General features: G+C 46.5%; 2 protein-coding genes across 2 annotated transcripts; one reads left to right on the forward strand and one right to left on the reverse strand.

The window, feature by feature from the left end:
• The first annotated feature begins 143 nt into the window (after positions 1-143).
• LOC311342862 (transcription termination factor 1-like) lies at positions 144-11,678 on the forward strand. Its single transcript, XM_084467698.1, has 12 exons — positions 144-238; positions 823-1,452; positions 2,267-2,360; positions 2,922-3,043; positions 3,455-3,643; positions 3,941-4,019; positions 6,632-6,756; positions 7,147-7,372; positions 7,608-7,700; positions 9,681-9,746; positions 9,836-9,921; positions 11,308-11,678. Exons 2-12 carry the CDS (start codon positions 894-896, stop codon positions 11,529-11,531), a joined length of 1,863 nt encoding a protein of 620 aa, XP_084323824.1. The 5' UTR covers positions 144-238; positions 823-893; the 3' UTR covers positions 11,532-11,678.
• A 404-nt stretch (positions 11,679-12,082) lies between these two features.
• LOC311343371 (gelsolin-like) lies at positions 12,083-22,411 on the reverse strand (the record flags this gene model as incomplete). The annotated part of the gene is made up of 19 exons (XM_084468230.1): positions 22,315-22,411; positions 20,950-21,143; positions 20,370-20,524; positions 20,107-20,268; positions 19,806-19,865; positions 19,618-19,707; positions 19,395-19,484; positions 19,084-19,216; positions 18,901-18,989; positions 18,101-18,229; positions 17,774-17,860; positions 17,109-17,242; positions 16,012-16,102; positions 15,702-15,872; positions 14,414-14,588; positions 14,180-14,301; positions 13,985-14,062; positions 13,112-13,172; positions 12,083-12,252 (listed from the first exon to the last, which is right to left on the reverse strand). The coding sequence occupies exons 2-19, from the start codon at positions 21,140-21,142 to the stop codon at positions 12,083-12,085; spliced, it is 2,190 nt and encodes a 729-aa protein (XP_084324356.1). The 5' UTR covers position 21,143; positions 22,315-22,411.
• Between the last annotated feature and the right edge of the window lie 180 nt (positions 22,412-22,591).

The raw sequence follows: 22,591 nt of genomic DNA on the forward strand, positions 1-22,591 counted from the left end.
ATGAATAATGTTAGTAAGAATGATACCTCCGTGCACCTAGCGGATTGGACGTTATATCAGTTATTCATTTTCCAACCACTAGACGGCAGAAGCTCAACACAGCCCAACACGGAGAGGTTGGCGCATGCGCTATGCAACAAACGGGAAGTAAACAGGAAGTAAGCGAAACTAGCGCTTGCTGCATCTCACGTGCCGTATTGCTGTTCTGTGAACGTGTTACTTGGACACGCAAACCACGGTATGATACATTAATAGGGATCTCACTTAGCCCTTTTGGTATTATGATATTAATTCCTTCGATTATCTTTGTCATTGATTGCAATGTTATTTCCCTCCGCTGCTGCGCGCTAATTGTGACTGTGTGTTGTATACACAACCCTATATGTAGTGTAGTGTGAACACTATGTAGTGTAGAATGTGGTAGTGTAGTGTAGTGTATACAAAACATATAATAGAGACGCGTCTCGCTTAGGTATCAGCAGCTGTCTGTAAACCCAATGTTCTGCCAAAAAACCGAGTTCTTGGTTTTCCTTTTTTTTAATCAGACTGCAAAAATCTGACCATTATGGTTAGATTTGTATACATACACCGATCAGGGAAAATCGCGACCGTCTTGCCCTTCTCTGCCCCACCACGTTGATCTGCAGATGAACGTGGGCTTAGATCAGGGGGAAGTTTACCATTTGTCCTTGTGTCAAATTCTAAATAAATAAACAAATGTATTTATTTATTTACTATGATGTGTTGCACATATTATTACAACTCAATCAGTCAACAATTAATCAGTGCTCAATTGATGACACGTGTGCGTGTTCCTTCCAGGTCGGACACGGCTCGCCCTGCTGTGCTGACCCCAGGGAAGAGGAGAGCGAGGATCCACAGTGCATGTTGTCATGGAAACCGTAACGTCTGGAGACGGCGTCGTCAGCGTCGTCCCTCACCATAGTCGGAGGAAGAGGAAGAGCGTCCCCGCGGGACACACGCCTGAGACAGACGAGAAAAAGTTGAGAAAGGAGGAGAAGAAAAGGAGGAGGCTGGAGGCCGAGTGTACAGAGACGACGGACCTGGGTCATGATGCTGACCGAGGGAGGGGCCAGGGGCGCACAGCAGAAGAGGAGGGTCAATCCACCGCCCAGGAAACAACACCCCGCAAGAAGAAGAAGAAGAAGAAGGAGGACATAGTAGTCATTGATGATGAAGAGAAGGGAGATGAACACAGCGAGGTGCCAGTGGTCGTAGAAACAAGTATTACCAAAAAGAAGAAAAAGCACCGCAACACGACCGCCGAGGAGAACGCTGCTGTGGTCACGACCAACGACGACAGCCAGAACACGGCGGGACCGCTGGCCCAGGCCAAGAAGCTGAAGAAAAAGAGTGTGGTTGTGACGGAGGCGATGGACGTGGCTCCAGACCTGGGCGTGGAGAGGCTGGAAGGCCAACCGGTTGCAGGCGGTACGTAACCATCTGGGGGTCCAAGGCAGGCAGACACATGAGGCGTCGTAGGAGCGAAGCTCACGGTCGGTCACTGTCACTGTCTGGCTGGATCGGCCGTCTGTGCCTCGTACAGCTCAGATTGAAGATTCTACGTTGTCCCTTTAAAAGAGTTAATATTCCAGGGGTTAGCGTCGTAATCATCATCGTCATCATCATCATTTTATATTTATTGTTGTATGGGTTTGTTGTTGTAAAATGTATCCTTATGATGCTCATGTCAAATGTACATACAAATCCTCCCTGCCCCTAGAGATAGCTCCCTTTCCCTCACATTGCCACCGTAGCCACAAAGTCTGCTACTGAGGCCATGCCAATCTCCTGACTTCCTTATGGTGTTGATTCCTTTCGTCTTGCATCCTTGTAGACATGTCCACTTCCCCACATAGTGTACTGCAAAACAAACTGACTTCAGGTGGTCTCTCCTCTCCCCTTTGAGAGGGGAGCGACCTTTATGTCCTTTTTTCTCCCGATGGTTTGTCCTCTTCTAGTATATCTTATTCACTTGGCGGTTATTTGGGTGGGGAAAGATTTATTTTAGCTTCTGCATTCAATATCCCGGTAGCAGCTCGAATGCATTTCTATTTCTATTGTTTCCTAAAAGATTCCAAGAGGTTTCCCCCATCCAGCAAGCCAAAATGGCTGCTAGGTGAATGTCTATTTTATAACACTCACAAACGACTGCAGTGGTTTAGCTCCTCTCAGCGTCATAATCTTTTCCTGTTTGCTGCTTGTTATTCTGTTCCTAGCGGTCTTACCTTGTGTTTGTTACTAGGAGCTCCACTGGAAGATGTACCTTTTCATAAAAAGAAGTTGTCGAAGGGAGAAATGGAAACGCAAAGGCTTAAGAAAGAGTTACGAGAAAAATTGTAAGTTTGTACCAATTTGCATTGCAGGACAATGCTAAATGAAGAACCACTACTGTAGCACTACAGTAAAATTACGGTTTTACAACTGTGGCGCAACAATTAAACCATTTTTGTGTTTTACTATGACAGTATAGTGTACAAACACAATTAAACTGTATTGATACAGAACTGTTGACATACTACTGATTTACTAGTTCCTTAATATTTACAAGGCTTTTCTTTCATATCCTTCATGTTCAATAATCTCTGGAGCAGATTTGCATCAGGTATTAACAAATGTTTTCGTCACCAAGGACGGATGACGGGGAAAACTTGTTGCGTTAAGGGAAATATGCTCCCGGAGGATATTTTTATAACAAAATGTCATAACCTGGCTACCAAACTATATCTTATTTGCGGCCTAGCCTGGTACCCAAGTCTGTTCTTGTGAATTCCAATCCACCTTTCAAGATCCATTTCAGGCGGATTGTCAAGCGTTGTCCACTAGTGTTGTGGTAAATATGTTGCGTTCTGTGTGTGATTTTGTGTGCTTCTGTGTGGGTGTGTGGTTCTCGCCCTCAGAGAAATGCAGCGGTTGACTGAGCTGAAGTCGTACATTCCGGATATCGAATCTCGAGCGCCTTCAGCCATTCGGAGTATGCTGCGGTATGACCTGAAGCGCTTCAGAGAGTTCAAGCAGAAAGGTAACCTCCACGGTAGACTAGCTTCTACTACCGTAGACTAGCTTCTACTACGGTAGACTGGGCTGTATCTGGGTAGTCTGGGTTGTGCTGGGGTAGTCTGGGTTCTGCTTGGTTCTCATTGGAGTTCTATACTTATATTGAGCTTCTTGGCTCTTCCCCTTCAAGGCTGGTGGAAATCGCCCCAGGTTCTAAATGGGTAGTCCTGATTCTACTGGAGGTTGTCCTGGGTTCTGGGGCTTTTATTCATGGGTTTTTACTTGGGCTGCCTGGATTGGTTCAAATGAATGTAGTGGTCTATATTTAAATGGTTGACAATAAATGACTTTGCTACCACTGAAACTCTCTAGTCAAGGCAACTATGATCAACACAGATTTTTAAATCCTAGAATGTGTTTTGTGATTCCCCCCCAGGCATTGCCCTGCGCATGGGCCGGTGGTTGACACAGGAAAACATGAAGATCCGGGAGAACGTGGCAGACTTCCTTGCCCTCACTGGTATCCCGTCAGCCAGTCACCTTTTCTACCCGGAGAGACACAAGGAGCATGGGACTGAGAGCATCAAGAAGATACGGGTGTCACACGGCTTCATGGAGAGGATTGGTAACTATCCTAACTATTGGTAGCTGTTGGGCAATGTCGGGCTATGTCGCATTAGTGACTTGTGTAGAAACAGAGTATTGGTGCATTTTGCAAAACAGTTTACCATTCAGGACTCGAGCATATTCAGCCCTAATCATATTCACTGATCACGATACAAACAGGTCTGTTTCTGTATCTAAATATGAACCTTTGTTTGTTATTGAACGCAATCACAACTTGGTTTAATTATTTAAATATAAAGTATCTACAGTCTTTTATATATGCTTTATATCTGTCTCTCTCTGTCTGTCTTTTCAGCTGATGGCATCCCCAGGTCATGCATCAAAGTTTATACCCGAGGGAGGAAGATATTTGATGAATTGAACTACTTGGGAAGGTCAGTGAGCAATCCATGACTTCCATCACTTTCAGCCCCTCAGTATATAAATGGACTGCATTTATATAGCGCTTTTCTAACCAATGATCACTCAAAGCACTGTACAATATTGCCTAACATTCACCTATTCATACACACATTCACACACTGACGGCAGAGTCAACCGTGCATGGTGACAGCCAGCTCGGCGGAGCAGTTGGGGTGAGGTTTCTTGATCAGGGACGCTCAGCTTGGAGGAGACGGGGATGGAACTAGCAACCTTCCGCGCAACCCGCTCTACCTCCTGAGCCACTTGCCGCCCCTCAGTAACGCATCTCCATGCACATATAAGACGGCAGACATGGCTTGTACTCGGCCTTCACACCACATGGAGCGAAGTCGGGAGTCCAACCAACTTCCTGTCTGTCGGTCGCCCTGAAAACGGGTTGTGGTAACCTGTAGATATTGATGGTCCACTAAGGAACCGACCGTGACGGGATGTCCCGTTGTTGGAAAATAACGTCTGCCCGGAAGATAATTCATTTTATGGTCAGTTCAGCAACATTTAGTAGTAATCCTAAAGGAGCATTCGCACATACTCAACAGCAATTTAAATGGAAGAAAAAAAACTAGACTAGTTTTAGGTTGTATATATATATATATATGTATGTATATATATATATATATATAGATAGATAGATAGATATATGTCAAAGCAATATATATTTGCTTGGACAGCCTTTTCTGACTTTGCTGACACTTCTTGACAGCAAAGTATTTGATTAGGAAACAAAGGTGAGGGCAGTGACCACCATGGAGAGTTTAGGCTCGGCCAAGGCTGCAGTCAGCCATGGCGGGAGAGGCCAAGTTAGTTGGCAACACACTTTGGGGGGAAGTGGAAATTGCCATGGGCTCATTATCAGTCTTTGTGGCTAAGAGAAAGGGATCTATCTCTGGGTGCAAGGAGAACATATATTTATAAATTGATCATTAGGATACATTTTTTCGTGACAAACCTAGAAAACTGTTACCTATATGAAACGATACATTGGCAACCGCTGGCATGTTGCACTTCTGGGGCCTCATTTATCAACCGTGCGTAGAAAAGGCTCTAAATTCTCTCTTACGAATGAAATTTAGTTTGTGCTTAAGTACAAATAAATCGGTATTTATCAAATGTGCGTAAGGCAATCATACGCACGTCAGTATGTAATCGATCTTGATAAATCCCAACTGTTATACCATGCGGGTTCACCCTCATGGACCATTTGTATTCAGAAACGCCTCCAATTAACCATATATGGTCACAACGCATCCCTTTATCAACCATGTGAATGTGTTTTTCCCCTCACCGCTATAATGGAAAAGAGAGCGAAGACAATAAACTTCTCCAACACTGAAATGGAGATGCTCGTGAACGAGGTTGAATTAAAGTTCCAAAAGTTACTTTTTGGCTCAGTTAGTGCAGTAGGCATTACAAATAAATTAACGCTTGCTGCACTGCAAGTGAAAAGGTGACTGATGCAGCTAATTCAGTTGGGTCGGAAGAGAGAACACTATCTGAAGTTAAAAAAAATGACACTTAACGCCAAAAAAAGAGTCACAGACATGAGACGTCAGCAACTCACCAAGCAAATCAGCGCTATCTTTAAAAACGCACTCCTGCAGAGAGCATGGTTTGCCAAGTCTTCCAGTAACACAAGATAAGCCATTGCAATACATTTCAAACATTTCTCACAGCTGTCTTCTAGGGGTTGACACCAATTAGGCAATTTGTCTGTCTACCAAGGAGTATTTGAATCTTTCCTAATTAAAGGAAACACAGGAAATATATGGTTGTTGATTGCTAAATTATTACATTGACAATCTTAAATGCTTTACTTTTGGCTTGTAATATCGCTATTCTGTTTGTAAGCATGGCCAGAGCTGTGCTCATATTTACACACATTCCTAAATATATTTTGGTAAATTTCATACTTTGCGTGGCAATGTTCTCACGCACTCCTTACTCACAAATCTGTGCGTTAAGTACGGTCGATAAATGAAGCCCCAAGATATCACATCGCGCATTTTCTGAAATGTGAATTTCAGTGGCCCTTTTATACAAGAAGTGCAGTAAGGAATATATTCATACATGCAGTGTTGTTTAAATGTAGATGTGGTGCACACGGTCACACAATAACCTTTACTTTCATCCATCCATCCATCATTTTACACCCATCATCGTAATAAGGGTATGATTATTATAATAAATCATGTCCAAACTGTAGGTTTGGACATGATTTATTTTTACTGAAGGGGGGGGCCCTTCAGTAAAAATAAATCATGTCCAAACCTACAGTTTTAGAAAATATCTGCACACCAGAACACCAAATTAAGTAAATCCCCAAAGAGCATTCATTCAAAAATGTAAAAGAATGTCCAGTTGAGGTCACGATGTAATGTTTTTTTCCCCAAATATTAGTTTCAAATATAAACACAAACTCACAGTATACAGAGATTTGGGCAGTCGGCCATTGGAGCTGTGGTCAAACGACCAAGACGGCTGTTCTCGTGTGTAGATGAGAGGACAAATCGCAGAGATTACGTTTTGCATACCAAACGGGCCCCTTCACCTTTTTATCCTTTGAAAGGTTTACCGAGGAGGAGGTCAAACATCTGAAGAAGTTGCAGCAGATCCATGGAAACAACTGGGCAGCCATCTCCAAGGGAATGGAGCGCAGTATATACAGCCTCCAGAAACGCTTCAGTATGATGAGTAAGGCCCACACACAGATATACACATTATTATTGTTATTTTGTTTTCAGCATGGTTGAAGCTTGACACTAGCTTCGTCGCATAGGATGGTACATCGTGTGTGTGTGTTCATTAAGCATAGCCTTCCCCCACTGCCACTAAATGTACGCACTTATTGTATGTCGTACGTCCTGGCACTTAAAAATAGTACTTATAGCATTGTGTAGCTACTTATCCTAGCTAGCTTTGTTGTACACAGGGAATGGGTTAACCTAGAAATTGTTAGTGCTTGGTGCTTGTTCTATGAACATCCTTACTGTACGGAATGTACTTATTTATAGTCGCTTTGGATAAAAGCGTCTGCTAAATGCCATAAATGTAGTGTGTCTGCGTCTGTGTCTGCGTCCGTAGAGACTGTACAAGGGCAGTGGCCCCAGGAAGAAAGTGAAGTGCTGGAAGGGATAATAAAAGTACACTTGGAGAAGCTGGCCACAGAGAACCAGGCTGGGGCTGACGGTGCCGGGGCTGGCCCAGATCAGCTGTGGGTCACCAGGCGCCAGCTGTACCATAATCTGCCCTGGAAGTCCATCAGCGAGCAGGTCAAAGGCCGGTCCTGGGTCCAGTGTCGAGAGAAATGGTCAGTGTGTGTCTGGTCTAGACTTTCATCATCCCCAGGTCTCTCACTCATTCACTCACTCACTCTCACTTTCTCACTCAATCTCACTTTCTCACTCACACTATGTAAAGCACTATGGGTATCTTGAGAGTTCTATGTAATGCTTTGTGATTGTTATTGTGTTCTTGATCCATTTTATTCCATATGTTTGTCTTCTCAAGCCACTTCTTTGTCTGTATGTGTTTTTTGTTTTTAGGTTCATCATTCTGAAGCCCAAAATGACCACTTATAAAGAAGTTCAACGTCATGGAGTCCAGAATGTTCTCCCCAAGATCACACTCATCAACACGTAGGCTGAACCTAGATCAGTTCTGTTCTCAACACCTAGGCTGAACCTAGATCAGTTTTGTTATCAACAGGCTGAACCTAGATCAGTTCTGTTATCAACAGGCTGAACCTAGATCAGTTCTGTTATCAACAGGCTGAACCTAGATCAGTTTTGTTATCAACAGGCTGAACCTAGATCAGTTCTGTTCTCAACAGGCTGAACTTAAAGGACCATACCTGTGCGAGTGAACAAATCATCGTAGTTGCCTCTCCTTGCTTCACCCAAACATCCATCAGCCAATTAGTCAAAATGACATCCTTGAACCGATTCTGCCAAAGAGCCTTTAGCGCGCACGCGCCTGCCAGGAATGTAAACAATGGCGACATAGCACTTTTTATATCTATATATATTTATATATATATAGGCATCCCCGGGTACACTTAAACGACCAGCATTCGCCCAACGTTTTCAACCAACCCAACCGCAACTCGGACTGCAAGTATTAATATTAAAATAATGTACCCGACCTGCTTCCCGACCCACATCCCTGAGTCATATGCATTTAAAACAAAGTATTACAATGTTAATGCATAGCAGTCTAACGTGAGAAACCTGCATTATTGCATTAGCCTATTTTATCCTGCTTCAGCATTCATGCAAATGTTAATAATTATAGCTTAACATTCACAATAAATGAGGATTTCCCACTAGCCTACATAAAATGTTGTTTGAGCAGTTACGCACGGGGATGCCTACTTTATGCTATCTCCCAAGCATAAAATCGGAATATTTTAAGAAACGTCTTTATTAGCGGACACTCTTAACATTCTGCAAATTCAAACGTTTGTTCAGCAGGTCAACAAATAGCCTAAGCTTAACACAGGCTACATATTCAAAATAAAACTGTGACCTAAATCAGAGAAACAGTTACCTAGTCTAAGGAAAAAAGAAAAAGTTGTCTCTACGTTGGCCCCTGGAAAGCTTGTGATTGCGTAAGTCATTCAGCCCATGATGTCTTTGTGTTTTATATGATATAGCCTACTCTATAAATTATAAAAGTGTATTGGGCATCTTTATTTTAATCAATCTGACCCGCATATCATTAAAATATTTTTTAGTGACTTGCAACCGCTCAGTTTGGATCAACCCGCGTATCACTGATCCATGCACACTCACTCACAGCTGATTCGCCAGCTCCTCTCCACGCAATGCTTCAGGCCTATCGAAGGAAAACCCGAAGCAGGTTGATATTGGTTGACGTAGGTCTCGAGTTCAGTATTTGAAATAAAAACCTCCAGCTTTAGTTGTTTTTTGAAATTCATTCCTTGAATGTCACATAATCTAAAGATTGCCGCAAAAATTTGGGTAAAACTAAACTTTAACATAAATTTTGGTGAGTAATTCTCAACATGAAACTTAAAAGATAGGTCTTCCTCAAATATAAAGTCCAGGTATCTATACGAACTATTGGCCTGCCCTGTAATGTATGGAGTTGGGGCAAGGAATGAAACCAGGCAGGGTTCTGGTAAAAATGTTTTTAGTTGTCTTCTCTTAAAGAACTTACTTTAAAGACTTAAGAGTGAGCTGAATAATTTCAAATGCTTCTTGTAGCTTTAAAATAGTCTCAGCAGGTGACAATAGACTTGTCACCTAATTTGACACACACACACACACACACACACACACACACTTACTTTCTGAAGCTGCCATGATAAATATACACCTGTATGCTTATACAGGTGTTTATTTATCATGGCGGCTTCAGAAAGTGTGTGTTTGTTTTGAACCCGCTGCACACACTCTGCATACTCTCCTGATGACCGACTCCACCGACCGCCACGGTCAGTTTCTATTTTGTGCTGATTTTGTGTGTGTGTCGGTGTGTGTTTGTCTGTGTGTGTGTGTGTCGGTGTGTGTTTGTCTGTGTGTGTGTGTCGGTGTGTGTTTGTCTGTGTGTGTGTGTCGGTGTGTGTTTGTCTGTGTGTGTGTGCGTGCGTGCAGGCTATATGGGATGGGCCTGGAGGACCCTGCAGAGATCGACTGGGAGCAGGTGTCCGAGTGCGTGGGGTGAGTCGGCGGCTCGCAGGCTGTTGTTTGGATTTGCCTCTCCAGTGACATGAGGCTGTGTATTAAACGTGTGGTGCGTTTCTTTACAGCAATGTAACGCCTTACACCACCCAGAAGATGTTCAACATGCTCAAAATCACCAGGGTTCCTCACTCGTCTGTCCTCTCCTACTCGGGTAAGACTGTGTTTTTTTCCGTCTTTGCTGGAATGAAGCCCCCTCAACATATCGCCAGTCAAAAAGCCACACTCGGATCTGAAAGAGCATTGTTGTCCTATGAGGAGAACTCGTAACTCCTGGGTCCATCTATCAGTCCCCCAGCATCACCACTCATTGTAGTATTAGATGAGGTTTTTAATCTTCACTCCACTCAAACATCAAATCATCAGAATTGTGTGGTGTTGTGTAGGTCTGGCATCTATCTCCAGCCATCTTGGAATTCTAGTCCAAGCATCCTAGTCTCATTACGGACAGGATGGTCTCGTCATATGATGGGAGACTTATTGGTCTCCCAGTCAGAAGGTCCTGGGTTTGAATCCCAATATCCACCTGTAGGTATTCTTGTGCCAGATGAGTAATCATGTATCTGCTCATCAATAACGGATATCTCAAAAGCACTGAGATGCTTTGGGTAGAAAGCATTTGACAAAGCAAAATAACTCAAATATATCAAGAATAGTAGTTTAAAGCTGTTCCATGCAAACGTGTACTGCCTCTAAAGTGGCTGTATCAGCCCTCACCTACCAACCTTCTAACCAACAAATGTTTTGGTAAGACTAGACCTGCTGAAGTAGCCTTTCAATTAGCCAGGAATACAGAACATCAAGTTGAGTGGGAACGGCTCTGTCATAAAACTAGAGGTGAGCCGTGTAGGGCTGGAACCCCGCTGAGATACAGAAGCTCTATTTATCCTCCGAGGAGGATGCTAGAGTTGCGTTGAATTTATTTTAAAATTTGATTTGTATTATTTTTGTAGCTTTAAATACAGCCCCTTGGTAAATGTAATTACTAACTGTACATTAAAAAGTATTTCTGCTCAATCTAAAAGGTAAAGTCCAGGAGGAGAAACAACTGCTTTCTCCTCCTGGACTGTATGTTTGTATACAGCGTGCAGGCTTGATGCACACCACTTTTTTTTTGTGTAGAGCCAGCGCCACACAGTGGCCTTGACTATGTACTACAGCGTTTCTACAGCTCGATGCGTTTTCGCAATGAGTCCTTCTTTACGGAGACATTCCTGAAACGCATCAAAGGAAAACGGAGGGGAAAAGATTGTGTTCGCCCGTGTGGACGGGGCCTCAGACTTTGTTGCCAATCATGGTTCTCTGTTGCCGTACGGCGGTGGCGGGATATGTAGACGTGTGCTATCGTAGCGGTAGGATCACTTAAACACCTCCTGTTAGATAGACCGATGTATCCTTGTTACCGAGAGGATTCAGCGGCTTCTCGTTGAGCATCGGATGGAGGAAAACTGGATCTAGAGATTAGAGCAGGAGGTGCGAGGCGAACCGCGATGGACAGCCATCTTCAGATAACGACGTGCGTCCCATCTCCTTCCTGTAGAGATGATTGACTTCCTGCACGACAAAGTGGTCCCCATGCTGAGGACCAAGGTGGCGCTGGAGGAGCTCTGCCCTGAGGAGTCGGAGGAGGTTCAGCAGAGGTACATGCTGTCACACCTCTTCTCTGAGGAGGAGTTTGTGGAGCTGGACCTCACCGCCCGACATCGCCACCTGAGCCACGCAGCCCGAGAAGGAAGCACGCCCGCACCAGAGGGGCCGATCTGATTGGCGGGTTGTGTTGTCGATGTCCCGCCCTGCTGCTGGATAGAGGTGGGCACACAGTCGACTGGAAGTGTGCGCTAAAATGTACAGAACTTCAACCATGGTTCTGTGTGGTCTTTTTTGGTTTAATTTCGAAAAAGTTTTGTCTTTTTTTTTTTTTTTTAAGCAACTTTTAAAAAAAAAATCTTTGCCAAACAATAATCTTGTAACATTGTAAAATTAAATTCAAAAGAGATACTGTTGTGATATTGTTTATTGTAACTTTATTTCATCTGGTATAATTTAGCTCTAACCAAATCAGAGCATTCTGATTAATCAGTGTTCATACTTAGTCTTTAAGAAACACTATGCTAACCGTCTGAGACAACATGACTTTTCTTTGTTAGGAAAAAAAAAAAAAGTATAAACTGGATGGAATGAAGTATAAACGGACCAAGGATGTCAGCAAAACAATCGAATAACAGCAAAGATGAACACAAGATGTTCTTGTGAACCAGAACGGAATTTCCAGTTTCTGAAAAATCCCATAATACCAACAGGAAACCAGTCTGGTTTTAGGTGCGAAGGCCTTCCATTGCTCTTTCCAATGGGTCACTGGTCCAGTAATCAGAGTCCCATCCCAGAAACCAGCCAGTAAAGGTGGGGGGTTCAAATCCTTGCTTGACCTGTGTCACCGGGGTGCGGGGGTCTCGGTTGGACGGGTCTGTCTGGATGTAGGCGGCGGCTAGACGAGAGAGAGATTCACAGTACATACAGATGAGCATGAAGACAAATGACTAAGGAAACCCCTGTTGAAGCACCAGGGACTGCCCTGGTTTGGTGGTCACTGCTCCATGCTAGTCTGGGTTTTGTTGTCAGGGTTCAGATTGGCTCGCTTGTGCCCTTTTTGGGGACTATTGAGAAGGGGACTAGTTAGCCACCATTTTGCGGCATTCGAAATGTGATTATCCAAAGCTGGTTCTATATCTATGGAGAGACACGCGCAGAAAAGCAAATGTGCGTCTGGCATGCACTTGAACGTATTGAGATGGTGGGCACATACTGGTTCTGCACAGAAATGAGCTGTCCCAGGGTGAGATCCATCTCGTGTGCTTGTTCAAGCAACCGCTTCTTCCCTATCTAGTGAACTATGAATGGAATTAGCAAAGGAGGGCACAAGCGAGCCGATTCGAACACGGCATGTGTTTTGAATTGGCTCCATAAGAATAGAATACTAATTAATTGAACAAGGCAGCCCAGCCGAACCAGCTCCACTGGCTGAACCAGCTCAACCGCAGGAGACATTGTTCCCGTTTTAAACGTGTGCCTAAAAACGGGGTCAAAAGAAGTGGTTCAGAGCACAAAGTGTTGTGCTGGCCTCCCCCTCTCACCTGAAGACACGCCCTCATCCCATTACTGTCCCTACTCCTTGCCACTCTGGAGGGTGTGTTGTCTCATTGGACAATGGGTGTGGTTGAATTTGTGTTTTGGCTCTCTGGACGTCTACATGCAAATGCTGGCTCCACGAGGTAGGAGTAGAAGACTCTATCCCCCAGAATGCATTTCGATTTTAAAAAGCGTTGTGCTGGCCTCCCCCCTCTCACCTGAAGACATGGCCTCGGACTTCTCCTGAGCCTGAGCCTCGCTGCCGATCCAGACAAACACCTGAGGAGGGACGGACGTGGAGCAGAGGGGTGAGTCAGAGGGCAGGGACCCCCCATGCACCTGCCAGCTGGAAATGGGCGTGTTCACAGGAACAAAATGGCGTCCAAATCGTCCAAGCGCGCATTTGGCTGCGATGGCCCCCCCCCACCCCACAGTCTGTGTGCCGAGGCTCTAGGGTATAGGCCAGCACCGCCCCAGCTGCCCCCGGTCACCCACTACCTACCCGGGAATCTCATCGTCAAGCGAACAGCCCTACCAACACAGTGGCCGTTTCTCAATACCAAGTACGCAGACTACGTTCTCGCGGACTTGGAAGTACGTACTTGGCAAGTCCGGACTTTCAAGTACAGACTTCCGTGAACGCGAGTACGCACCTGCAATTGGAACAGCAGCGGACTCGATGATGCATTCTGGGATATTTAACGGTCCCAAGTCCACACGAGTCACACCTCCGATGCGTCCTCGGTAGAACGGCCTCATCGAGAACGCATCGAGAACACACACAGGTTTTACGACAGTACTCGCGTTCTCGCGTACTTGGAATTGGAACAGTGCTTGGGCTACCACTGATGACGTTTATCGAGAACGCAAGTACACGAGAACACACGAGAACGCGAATTGAGAAACGGCCAATGACTATATTGTACCCTGTGGAAACCACAGCAGTTCACCATGCAATGCCAACACGCCAACTTCAATGTTGTGGAATGGGGGGGGGGGGGGGGGGTTAGGACCAGCAGCAGCAGCAGTAGGAGAAGGCGTGCGTATCAGGTGAGAAGGTGTGAGAGAGAGAGAGCGAGGCCGAGCCACACCTGGTCCCAGGCGTCCAGGAGCATGACGTCGTCAGGAGCCAGGTCCTCTTGGGTCATTTCCCCCGGGACCTCCTCGATCTAAAGGGGGAGAAAAAAAAAACACTCCCACACGTCAGAGGACCCACCTCCGCCACCTCCGCCACGCACACAGGCCGTCTTGAAGACGTTTCATTGGAAATGTCACGTGTCACCCACCAGGAAGTTTCCGGTCTTGTTGGAGCAGGCGAAAAGGCGAGGAGGATGTGAGTCCATCTGGTCCTTCAGCCTCGGTGATGTACAGTACTCTGCCTTCCCTCCCAGCGCATCCCAGAACTCATCTAATGAAACGCACACACACACACACACGTTTACAAAACACAGGACCACGGCGTCGACGTCATCTAAGCACCCACCATAAACTCAGCTGGGTGCGTGGCGGTAGAACCTCACCGGACTCGTCCCCCTCACACACGGTGGAGGCGGAGCAGCCCAGCAGGGCGGCCACCTGATTGGCTCCCTCGGTCTCCTCTGGACCGCTGCCCTGCCCCTGCCACGCCCAGCCGCCTCCTGCACTCAGCAGCAGGAACGCATCACTGGAGTTCAGGTCGGAGGAGACGGGCTCCACCTAGATGATGTGAGTGAGTGAGTGAGTGAGTGAGTGAGTGAGTGAGTGAGTGAGTGAGTGAGTGAGTGAGTGAGTGAGTGAGTGAGTGAGTGAGTGAGTGAGTGAGTGAGTGAGTGAGTGAGTGAGTGAGTGAGTGAGTGAGTGAGTGAGTGAGTGAGTGAGTGAGTGAGTGAGTGAGTGAGTGAGTGAGTGAGTGAGTGAGTGAGTGAGTGAGTGACAGACAGACAGACAGACAGTCAGTCAGTCAGTCAGACAGACAGACAGACAGACAGACAGACAGACAGACAGACAGACAGACAGACAGACAGACAGACAGACAGACAGACAGACAGACAGACAGACAGACAGACAGACAGACAGACAGACAGACAGACAGACAGACAGACAGACAGACAGACAGACAGACAGACAGACAGACAGACAGACAGACAGACAGACAGACAGACAGACAGACAGACAGACAGACAGACAGACAGACAGACAGACAGACAGACAGACAGACAGACAGACAGACAGACAGACAGACAGACAGACAGACAGACAGACAGACAGACAGACAGACAGGTCTGTCAGGTCCCATTACTGTCCCTACTCCTTGCCACTCTGGAGGGTGTGGTCTCTCATTGAACAATGGGTGTGGTTGGATTTGTGTTTTGGCTCTCTGGACGTCTACATGCAAATGCTGGCTCCACGAGGTAGGAGTAGAAGACTCTATCCCCCAGAATGCATTTCGATTTTAAATTTGCCGTAAACCTCACTAATGTAATGATACCTTAATAAGATATCGAGAAATCTGAACTAATTTGGAACGTCCTCAACATTTTCATATTTGTACAGTGTCTGAACAAGCTGTTTATAAGCCATCTATGATTGTTTGTCAAACTGAAACAATTAGTTTGTAATATTATATTTAATATACTTATATATTATTCAGAATATGCTTGACGTATATGACTGCGTTGGTTGCAAATGATGATGTGTGGGCACCTGTCCACTTTCCTAGTGTTTCTTTTACTATTCGGGGAGGGCTAGAACTGGGACACGCCTCCCTTTGAAGGGTGGAGTGGCTCTGGTCTCTGTTGGAAAGAGACTGAAGGCACCGAAGGGACTCACCTCCACCGCTCGGCTACAACCGGCCGGATTGGCTCGCACCTGGAACAGACGGGTGTCTGCTACCTCTGATTGGCCGCCGTCTCTGGAGGTGCCTCCACGGTGCACCACCATTGGCTTTCCACCAAACAGGCTGATGAGATGGGCGGGCTCTTTGCCCTGGATCACACGGACCTACACAAAAGAAAACATTACTCTGCTTTCATTTACATATCCTAGAAAACTAATTTGATACACACCCTTGTGTTGCTCTTTGTGTGTGTGTGTGTGTGTGTGTGTGTGTGTGTGTGTGTGTGTGTGTGTGTCCACACACCTGCACTGCTCCTCCTCCGAGCTCGTCGTCTAGCTGCATGGCCAAGATGGCGGACGCTCCCACTTCATCCTGACTAGACTCCGCCCCCTGCCTGTAGAAAGTAAGGAGGTTGTTTTGGCGTCTGCTGTGCTCTGTGGGACGTCGGGTCTTGTTCCTCTTCATCTCGGGACCGTCAGACAAATTCAGTCTGTCGATCATAGCCGGTCAGAACCAGTCAAAAGGATCCATGAGGTGTGCTAGGAGTTTTCAGTTCACGTGGTCAAGCTGCCAACTCATAGTTTAAGATATAAAGGACAGAGCAGATGTTGTACGACAATACTATACTTAGCATTAGATGTTGAACTAGGCTAGGGTGAGGTTTAACCAGGGTATGGATGTAGTACCAGGGTGGGGTCAGGTTTAACCAGGGTATGGATGTAGTACCAGGGTGGGGTCAGGTTTAACCAGGGTATGGATGTAGTACCAGGGTGGGGTCAGGTTTAACCAGGGTATGGATGTAGTACCAGGGTGGGGTCAGGTTTAACCAGGGTATGGATGTAGTACCAGGGTGGGGTCAGGTTTAACCAGGGTATGGATGTAGTACCAGGGTGGGGTCAGGTTTAACCAGGGTATGGATGTAGTACCAGGGTGGGGTCAGGTTTAACCAGGGTATGGATGTAGTACCAGGGTGGGGTCAGGTTTAACCAGGGTATGGATGTAGTACCAGGGTGGGGTCAGGTTTAACCAGGGTATGGATGTGGTACCAGGGTGGGGTCAGGTTTAACCAGGGTATGGATGTAGTACCAGGGTGGGGTCAGGTTTAACCAGGGTATGGATGTGGTACCAGGGTGGGGTCAGGTTTAACCAGGGTATGGATGTAGTACCAGGGTGGGGTCAGGTTTAACCAGGGTATGGATGTGGTACCAGGGTGGGGTCAGGTTTAACCAGGGTATGGATGTAGTACCAGGGTGGGGTCAGGTTTAACCAGGGTATGGATGTAGTACCAGGGTGGGGTCAGGTGTAACCAGGGTATGGATGTAGTACCAGGGTGGGGTCAGGTTTAACCAGGGTATGGATGTGGTACCAGGATATAGGGCAATATCGGGTTGAGGTTTTACCAGATGTAGATCATTTGCCCCTGCCGGCCCTGGTGCTGGTAGTTGTACAGGATGATGTAACTGTCTCCTCCGTAGAACTGTCCATGAAGAGACTCGTCCACCAGAACTTTATCAGAACCCTCCATACGCCAGATCTGCAGATGGCCACAGGAAAAACGGACAGACCAGCGAAGTGCTATCAGTATGAATTAATGACAATGATTCTTCTTCTAAATGCCTCTCCTTCAGCCACTGTCTGGAGAGGTGTTTGTTGCCTGGCAACCATGGGACCAGGTCCCTGCAGGCAGGTTATGGAAACGGTCAGATTTGACCCTGATTTGCCACTCACACTCCGATAGGCTGAGACGTGTTCATGTCAGCTTTTAAAAGCCCTTATTAATCACAAACACAAAACATAACTACATATATGTATATTATATAGTGATTATCAGAATTGATAGTGTCGACGATTTTAGTTACACAGGAAAGGAAGAAATAGTGTGGGCTTTGCAAAAGATTATATTGGGGATGAGGTTATGATGAAAAACTAAAAAGTTGAAACTCGTTTGTCAAATGCACAGGGTTTGTTTTGCAACTGACATTAACCAATGTACGATGAACATCATTGCGGAAGGCGTGGACGAGATTAACTCAAACATAACCCATCAGTCAGTGTTCTACCGTACCTGTTTGTCTCCATCACCTCTATCCACCATGCCGTGCTGAGCAGCCATGGCGTTTGATTGGTGGAGCTCAGAAGCATCAAATGGTACCTGACCAAATCAAGAAGGGAGAGATGGATACATCAATTAAAGACGTGGCTCAGTGTCAGAGAATAATGGATGCATCATAGTGAGAAATGACTTAGAAACACAGAGGGAAACTACGATGGATGGAGGAAAGATTGAATGCTGGAGGGATAGAGACGTGGCAGAAAATAACAATGATTGTTGGTAGAAACGGGATCACACAAACTGGGAAATACATTTTATCTTGTCGTCCGATTAGCTGACCTTCTCAATCTTTGCGATATTATTGGACACATAGCCGGTTCCCATGCCGACGGTGTCCTCTGGGGTACGCCAGGTCTTGAAGAACTGCTTGAAGAGCGGCGTCTCCCCCTGCTCTGGTAGGATCTGGACCTGAAGGGAGGAGGAACCTGCTCCATCAGCACACAGCCCTGCTGGGTGACTGAGGCTAGCTCACTAGCTCTGTGTGGGATCTACTGAGCCAATACAATCCAACAACAACAGATGAACCATATCTCCTAACCCTAACCCTATCATAGGATTAGATGATGGAGGGAGGAGCAGCGTGGACACGCAGGAACATCACCACGCTCCAACATGGTCTCCACTCTACATGTTTGAACGGCTGGTAAACCATCTTGTATGTAGGTGTGTGCTTCTACCTGTGTCAACACTGGGTAGCCCATCTCCCTGTGTGTGAGTGTGTGCGTGTTTGAGTGTGTTGGTTTACCTGTGTGTGAGTGTGTGCGTGTGTGAGTGTGTTGGTCTACCTGTGTGTGCGTGTGTGAGTGTGTTGGTCTACCTGTGTGTGAGTGTGTTGGTCTACCAGAGTGTGAGCGTGTTTGTTTACCTCTGTGTGTGTGTTGGTCTACGTGTGTGTGTGTGTGTGTGTGTGTGTGTGTGTGTGTGTGTGTGTGTGTGTGTGTGTGTGTGTGTGTGTGTGTGTGTGTGTGTGTGTGTGTGTGTGTGTGTGTGTGTGTGTGTGTGTTGGTCTACCTGTGTGTGTGTGTGTGTGTGTGTGTGTGTGTGTGTGTGTGTGTGTGTGTGTGTGTGAGAGAGTCTACCTGTGTGTGGGTTGGGTAGCCCATCTTGTTGATGAACTGTTGGGAGATGTCTAGCACAGCATGGCGCTCAGCAGCGTTGGAGTCTCTCCCTGAAGGGAACACGCAGAGGTTCAGTCTCAAAGCCCCGCCCAACTCCCAGGCTGACCTATGGAGGGGTGTCTGGCCCCCCGTGGGGGGGGGTACCTTTCCAGATGAAAATGGTTCCGTTTGAACCGTTGTCAAGGAGATAGCATTCGCTGGACTGGAGGGCCTGCTGGGAAAACGGATTCTCCTCCGATACCGTGGTTACCTCCAATTCACCACCGGCATTGGAGACCTACCACAGAAAGACATACAGACACTTCACATTATCTCTGCACTATGTGGCTGGCTATGAAACTAATAACTACCAGTTCTGTTGTGATATATGATGATATATATATATATATATATATATATTTCTACACACACACATACTTTTGTATTCATTGTCATGCTTGAAACGCCCGACGTACCTTGTACAGCTTGGCTAGCTTTCTGTTGGAAGAGTCTGTTTTGGTGTCTTCTACTTGAGACTCTGGCAGGTCTGGCTTCTCACCCAAGATCTGAACACATGGGGCCAAAGTCCTTCCATCATCCTCCGTCACGCCCCCCCCCACAATCCCTTCAACGCCACCCGTCCCCCCTCCATCCTCCAGTCCTTCGCCGCTGTGGTATGTGTCGACCCGAGACCCTTACCTCCAGCATGCTGTCCGTCTCCGAGCCTTCCTCACAGATCTGCAGCTCAGCCCGCCCGCAACGCTCGTTGTCACGGATACCCTTGGAGACCTGGGCCCAAGGGATCGTTAATTAATTATGTTTACTTTACATGCAGTGTGTGTGTGTGTGTGTGTGTGCGTGTGCGTGTGTGTGTGTGTGTGTTTTACCATAGTGGCCTTCAGCCTCTCAAATCGGTTGCTTTGGGAACCACACCACTGGACAATCACCTGTAGCGGGAAAAACTGCTTTAATGACTGAATGTCTGTTTGTCTGTCTGTCTGCTCTCGTCTTTGTTTGACTGAATGTCCGTCTATGTATGTCCATCCATCTGACTAGATGCTTGTGTGTTTGCGTCCATCATTATGTCTCCTTTCAAACCCCTTGTCTCATGTCTGTATGTCTGTCTGTCAGTCAGTCTGTCTGTCTGTCTGACTGTCTTTCCCAGGTCTGTGTGTCTGTCTGTCTCACCTCTCCCAGGTCCAGAATGAAGCAGTCTCCCTGGTTGAAGCTCTCCCAGCTCACTGGCACCTGGGTCGCCCTGACCACACGCCGACCCTTGACCTGCATCAGCCTCTGGACGTCCACATCATTGGTCTCCACATGGCGGAACCCAGAAGCCACACCCCCGCTCTGATGTCATAAGCAAAAAAAAGCAAAAAGAGGCATATTTAAGGTTGCCAGCTAAAAAAGGAACAGCAAAGATATCGTCATGTTAAGGGAAAGTTGCTCACCAAATACTGGAGTCCACTCTTGAAATATCCGGTGAAGGTGCTGGACTCGTGGCCCTGGATGTCTCGGTACTGGACTGGTTTCCCTCCCAGGTAGTCGTCCATCTGAACCACAAAGATGGCGGCAGACCCACTTTCATCCTGGGAGCAGTCCTTCCCTGGGAGGACAACAGAGCGGTTTGAGTGGTTTGAGTTTCTCTGAACTGATTTAGATTTCGACCCTAGTATGATCTTTGTTTGTGTGAGGTACTCTTTCTTTAGCTAGTGCTATCTCATGTCGTTTTACCTCAAGTGAGTAACCTCTGCCTGGTTGAAATTTGTTTCAACTTTAGTTGAAACCATGTTAAGTATACAATATCCCACAAACAGCTTAAAATCAAAAAAATCTAAATCATCCAACTGATTTATCTGAACCCCCGCACGGCCACTTGGGCTTCGGGTCAGGAGATCAAGGTCGTCGGGTTGGTTCCCGCCCCGTTCTATCTCTCCATCTTTTTTAAATCTTGTCACTTCCTCTCCTGCCCTCTTGCCTCCTCCCCACCTCCCACCTCCCCTGGTCGTACCCCGCCCTGTTCCCCAGTACCTTGCCAGAAGTGCAGGTCGTACTGCAGGCCCGCGCTCCTCTGTTTGACCGTGTTGAGGACCAGGTAGGCGTCGCCGCTGTAGAAGGACCCATACTTGGACGTTGGCACCGCCACCAGGTCCATGTCCTCCACCCGCCACACCTGCAGTCCGCTCTGCTGGCCCGCGCGCTCAAACTCTGGGTGGTTCACCATCCTGCACACAGGGGGGCGCCACAACCTCACTGTGACGGGACGACTGCAGCATGACTTGATGGATCGTGCGTGACGGAAAATGCATCGAATGTCAGTTTGCTAGTTGATTCATCCTGATTGATCTTTCAAGTTCAAGTTCAAATACCACACCTTTCAGGGTTAATGCTGCAGATGCTGTTCAAAAAGTTGGTTTATGGATCATCATTTCTATGATGTGCTTGGTTAACTCATTGTCAATTACGGCCATGTATACAGGCACATCAAGGCTAGGTTTCATCAGCTGTGGTCAATTGACCCGATTTATGCAAATATGTCAGTATCTCTCAGTCATTCACTCACTCCATGATTCCACGTTCTGGTCGTAATGGACAGCATATAATACCTATCCACGCCAGCTAGATTTAACCGTCACTCCATTATTTATTTCTTAGAACGCGTTACCATGGTGCCTGCATGTCATGGCCCACCTAGTTTATTGTTGTCTGCACTCAATTATAAATGATCATTACAAGGAATGGATCGTTGCAGACAATAATTGATGTTATTTTGGCTGTATTTCTTACAATATTATAATGTTTGGATTCATCAACTCTAAATGAATCCCCAAACAATAGGGAAACATGAATCTGTAATAGCTCAATATACAGTCTGTCCAAGCGCAATAGTGACTGTAAGGACAGGACCTTGCCCATTCGTGTAGAGGAACTGTGCCCATAGGTGGCCCATAGTTTAATTTGACATTGTGCTTCCATGGTGTTTATCCCCTCCTAAATTACACCAACAGCAGGGCGAGCGTTCCGTTCTGCATCAAAACAATGACATCATCACTCAGTGGTACACTATGGATCAGAGGCAGGTTGGAACGTGAGTCCATACAGTGAAGTTAGTTGCTGTTTCCGTGTGAACACAAAGTCCTCTCGACGTGCGCGCGCGCGCACACACACACACACACACACACACACACACACACACACACACACACACACACACACACACACACACACACACACACACACCTGTGAGTTCTGACCCGAGTCTGACTTGAAATCACATTCTGGGTGGCTACACAAACCGAAGTCAGAGAGAAGGCAAAGCAGGGGGAAAAAACATTAAATATGAATTTATGAATCGAGAATACAAAACATGAGAATATCTGCCAGAATAAGGCCTACCTGTCGTGCGTGTGCTGATACCCTGTTGTAATGAAGTTGGACAGACAAAATTGTCGCGGTGAAATAGGAGGACAGCTTCTTTTCCGCAAAGAGAGGAGAGAATGGGATACTCACCTCTCACCAGGTAGGTTTACCTTTTACCTGTCCTGTCACCCCTCCCTCCCTCCCTGGCCACTCCCTCCCCCCCCCTGGAGCAGCCACACCCTTCCTGGTTGGGTTTCCGGTATCGTCTAACGGGGCACTCCCCCGATGAGGTGAGGCCTGTTGACGGCTGGGC

Source organism: Micromesistius poutassou (genome assembly GCF_964030765.1).
Source record: "Micromesistius poutassou genome assembly, chromosome: 5".
NCBI lineage: Eukaryota > Metazoa > Chordata > Actinopteri > Gadiformes > Gadidae > Micromesistius > Micromesistius poutassou.